General features: G+C 37.4%; 1 protein-coding gene across 1 annotated transcript; it reads left to right on the plus strand.

Annotated features, from left to right (window-relative positions):
* The first annotated feature begins 1840 nt into the window (after positions 1–1840).
* Positions 1841–4265, plus strand: gemin7 (gem (nuclear organelle) associated protein 7). The gene is made up of 2 exons (XM_030151185.1): positions 1841–1914; positions 3756–4265. The coding sequence occupies exon 2, from the start codon at positions 3767–3769 to the stop codon at positions 4151–4153; it is 387 nt and encodes a 128-aa protein (XP_030007045.1). The 5' UTR covers positions 1841–1914; positions 3756–3766; the 3' UTR covers positions 4154–4265.
* The last annotated feature ends 793 nt before the right edge of the window (positions 4266–5058 follow it).

Raw genomic sequence — 5058 nt, forward strand, 5'->3', positions numbered from 1 at the left:
TGTGTGTGTGTGTGTGTGTGTGTGCGTGCGTGCGCGTGCGTGCGTGTGTGTGTGTGTGTTGTATATAGTCCCATAGTGCACCTTTGCTTTCTATTCTACTCTATTCTATTCTATTCTATTCTATAGGACTTTGTTGTGCAATGCTTTAAGTTTACCTTTGATGCAATGAGCTAACAAATAGCTGTAGCTCACCCTTGACCTCACACAGCCCTTTGTGTTCCTGCAGTCCAAATATGGGCACTTCCACCTTCAAGAAAGCCTAGATATCACCCTGCTGAACCTGCTGAACAATGTGTTGCTTAAGTGGTTGTTAAAACATCACTACTATCATCATTACATAACACACACAAATGAAATGTAATTAACTGTACACGCATTTGAAAGAAAGGGTGTAATGTGTTTTGCAAGGTATCTGTTGGTTAGTACCAGATAAAGTCTGGCATTGTTTTCACCCTTCTGGTTGGTTGTCATGGCTTGTGACAGCATAAAATCTTGTTTAACACTGACTGTATGAATCATATGTTAATGGGCTCTATGCCCAGCCTCACTACTTCCTGGACTTCAGGTGGGTCATTTATTTCCTGTCTTTCAGTGTGGATACACAGAATAATCCAGGTGTGTCTGTTACTTCTTGTTGTGACTACTGATTAATTAGGCACACCTGGATTAATCAGTGTGTCCAATAATGAAAGACAGGAAATAAAGGACCCACCTGAAGTTCAGGAAGTAGTGAGGCTGGGCATAGAGCCCATGAGCTGAAGTTTGTACTTTCACTATTATATACATGTCTGAAGAACATTTAATTCAGTGAACAAGAAAAGTAAAATGCTTTTTCTCTTTAATAAAGACACTATCCTTAATTATATTCATAGACTGGTTCATATTATAAGGAAAATTTATAGTGTTTAGTATAGTATAGTTTCCGTCATAGAAATGTTTGCAGATTAAATTGGAATGTTTGTAACCTTTTTCAAATTACCATTTCAGATGAATATAGTGATGGTGATCATTGCTGTGGAAAGTGCTCTGTTTGTGTTTCTAGTAGGTAAATATAATTTAATAAGCAACCAACGTAGCTTTTAAGAATTATGATTTAAGCTGCTTATAAACTTCTTCATAAAAATGACTGCAGTCTAGAAGAGTTTGTATAAGTGAGTGAGAAGTGAGTTCATTTACAACTGTAAATACATAAAAAAAACTAGAAAGCACTCGGAGAGCACAGACCTCCGCCAAGCGCAAAAATTCCCCACATAATCGGTGATACAAATCCTACATTTATTTTTTAAAATAAAATCCGCCTTCTGGATCAGATCCGGATCAGCCTTTGAAATGTGATAGAGGACCCCATTGTCAATTCCTGAGTTAAATTTCATGAGTTTTGGTCAATAATTAAGCGAGATATTGGGAAACGAAAATTTTGGCCCCATTTTACCACAATGTTTAACGAAAATTTCAAAGTGTTCCAGAATCCAGGATTTCTTCCGGATTACCCCCAAAAGTTAATCATTCTTCCTTATCCCATTTCCAACAAACCCTGAAAATTTGCATTTGAATAGAGTTTTTTTTTTTTCATCAGTTCAGATCTGCACTGCTTCTTTATGCTAAATTTTTTATCTATTTTATCTATTTATCTGTTTATTTTTGGGGTTTTTCTCATGCCTATACTTTTATTGACTCCCTGCTGTAATGTTTTTAATGTTTTATGTAAGCACTTGCGCTATATAAATCAACCAGCCTCGCCTTGTCTTGTCTTGCCTAATATGCTGTTATCCCCCAGTCCACCAGGTGGCGGTATTGTGTTTTAAAGCTGGTTACCAATCAGCATAAAGTCCCACGAAGACGAAGAAGGACCAGCCAAACGCCACAGGAGTCGAAGCTGCTGTTTTTACAGGATAGTATACAGGAATCGAGCCAGTAAGTGTTAGCACAGACAACTGATTAAACCACTACTGCATCTTTGCCAAGACTTTCTTACTGTTTTCGCTAATGTGTAAGGAAAAATACGTTATTATCTGTCATAATTAAGTGTTGAAGTAAAGAAGCACCCTCGTATTAGCTAGTTGCTAACTTAACTCACTCAAATACTGTCATTATGTTTAACAGTCAGTGTTATTAAGCTAGCTGATTAAACAAGGCTTTCCGATAAATTATTAAGCTAAGTTTGCTATTAATATTGTACATGCCAAATAAAATACGGGATATAAGAAGACTGCGTTATTCACACTGCTTTATGCTGCAGAGAAATCGCACCATTATGTCTTACGGTATGAAATATCCGTCGTGTTTCTTTTATTTTATTTGCAGACTTGAAGTCCAAAAGCAGACAATACACGCACACACACAAGGCACAGAGATAAAAATCACAGATATACAATGTTAGTCAGTGGTCAGCAGTTAAAATACATATAGTTGTTTGTGCCAGTATTTCCAAAAAATGGAGGTGTACCATGTGTCACTCAGATTAGAGTAAGTCAGAGACATTAGGATTCCATTCCTAGATATCTTGAGCCTGCACATGAACTTATATATAAAATTCCTCAGCAAAGCATGGAAAGTAGGAACATTACATGTCACAAAAAGATAACTTGCACTTTCCCACCTTGGATATTTCAGCAATATTCTAAGAACATCATTATATGCACCCTTAATCTGATCCAGCTTTGCTTTACTATAACTACACCATAGGTGATGTGTATAAATTGGGGTACAGTACGTTCTATCTTGTAATCATTTATTGTGGATCCTGTGAAAGTCGAAGACGACATATTAAGTAGCTTATTTTGTCTTAAAACCAATGTAAAATCCTTTGCTCAGTGTGAAGATTTCTTGTGTGTTGTTGATAAATGTCAAATTAATGTGATTATGAAGGTAGTAGTTGTTTGCTGTGATTATACTTTGAACAATCTGTTGATTATTCAAAGTATATTAATCTCAATTGTCTTTCCTAAATGTATGAGGGTGGGCTGAAAAGTTCATAGGCTGACTAAGACGAAGTTATTCCACAGCAGTGAAACTTGTCATACAATTCAACCTTTCCTGATACTAACTGTATGGTTTCCTTCCGGATAAACCCACATCAGATAATAATTCAGGACTTTGGATAGTACTAGAGACATTTTGTGAAAATGGTTCAAATTTGGCACTGTGGTGCAGAAAAAGGAGTTAGCCCCCAACGACATTCATGCTGGCATGGTGTGCTACATTACGATGCTCTAGCTTTATTCAGCTGTGCAAAGTGGGCAGCTGAATTCAAGAGGGGTAGGGAGAGCCTGAAGATGACCCAAGTTCGGACATCCTGCCACAGCCACCACCCAAGAAAACTCAACCGTGTTCACCACATGGTGATGGATGATGGATGATAGTGTTTAACTGTTAATCAAATAGCTAATATTTCACTCAGGGCAAAAAAAATCAATCTTTAAAATGCATATAAATTTGATGAACTGATAGGACTGTAATAACATACCATATTTGGCCATTGTGCCCACCCCAATGATTGAAACAATATTTTACATCCTCAAATGTCCATTTTGTCCACAACCTGATTTTCAGTCTAAGACCATAGAGATATAAAGACATAAGATGTTCACATGAGAAGCTGGAATAAGACAGTTTGGACTTCTTTCTTAAAGACTCAACTATACGATTAATTGATGTTGAGAATTGCTGCGAAATTATTTCAGAGTTGACATCTAATCAGTTAATTGAATATTCATTGCAGCTCTACTAGCCAGTGTCCATTTTTGTGTTGGCAGAAAGACACATCATGGCAACACCAGTTCCTGTGCTCCGCCTGCCCAAAGGACCCGACCCCAACAGCCGTGGATTTGACCCCAAATCACCCCGCTACATCTCTCTCTGCCGTACATCTATTTCGTCGTCTGCTGTGTCAGATGCTGACTCAGAGGAATTGCAGAGAGAGCAGCATGCGCGATCTGTGCTGCGAGAGCGTTTCTTAAGGTGCCTCCTTGCCATGGCCAACAAGAAGGTCCACTTTCACATGTTTGAGAAGGTGAAGGTGGAAGCCACGTTTGGAGCTTCAGACATTGACGTACTAAACTTTCAGGTGTCAGACCTGCACACTCCCATAGGGGTACAGAAAGAAGCACTGATCCGATGTCAGGATGTGATCTCATTGACTTTTGATTTATGAGCAAACACTTAAATTTGGTGACTTTGGTGTCAAATGTGCTGTAGATTAAATTTTGTACTCACTTTGCACTGGAATTGAAGTTGTATATAAAGTTTGTTATATTTCTGCATAATGGCGTGACCACAAGTGATGTTTTGCAACCAGTTTTTTTACACTTTACACTGTCAAGTCTTTTTCATTTAATCAGACCAACATGTAAGCATGCATTCAACAGACAGTTACCCTTTGCTAACACAAGAGGGAGCCATAAGCCTTTGTTTCAAATGAGACATGCCTATCTTCATGCAACAGCCAAGTTTTTAGTATGTATGTTAGTTTTATTATATGTATAAACTAAAAGCTACGTGACAACCCCACCAGTAATCCAAAAAGTGCACATGTACTTGAAGATATTGCCCAGTTTTAACTGTAATGCTGTTCAGTGAATGAATTCTGTTATTTATAATAATGATAGTTGTGGTTACACTATTTCCTAAAGCTGAAGCAGTATCATTGCTCCTGAAAGCTGTAGGACTTGTACATCATGGTTATAGCAACCTCACTAAATGAAACCAGTTAAATTAAGTAACAGTATTTTTATGTTTTAAGTCTCCCTATTTAGTATTTGTAGCCAGTATGTAAACATTTAATCACTGGTTTGTAATCCAATATAAGGTAGTTAAAGCCAATATGAAGACATTCCCAAAATCAATTTACTCATGGCCACAAAAAGAGCAAAAGCTGTTCGCACCTTTGATCACTGCTGTCTAAACATCTCATGCCGCTGTAACGAGGGGGACTTAAATTCTAAACTTAATAGTAAATAAAGTGAAAGAGCCCACATTAATTAGCCTTTCCTTTCACTTACAGATTAAAAACATCCATAATCATTATAAATAGATGTTAGTCTGAATCACAGTTGTAGT

This window comes from Sphaeramia orbicularis, chromosome 13, assembly GCF_902148855.1.
Source record: "Sphaeramia orbicularis chromosome 13, fSphaOr1.1, whole genome shotgun sequence".
Taxonomy (NCBI): Eukaryota; Metazoa; Chordata; class Actinopteri; order Kurtiformes; family Apogonidae; genus Sphaeramia; species Sphaeramia orbicularis.

What these genes read in the sequence shown, in the direction of transcription:
- gemin7 (XM_030151185.1), top strand. Translation starts at nt 3,767, where the DNA reads ATGGCAACACCAGTTCCTGTGCTCCGCCTGCCCAAAGGACCCGACCCC.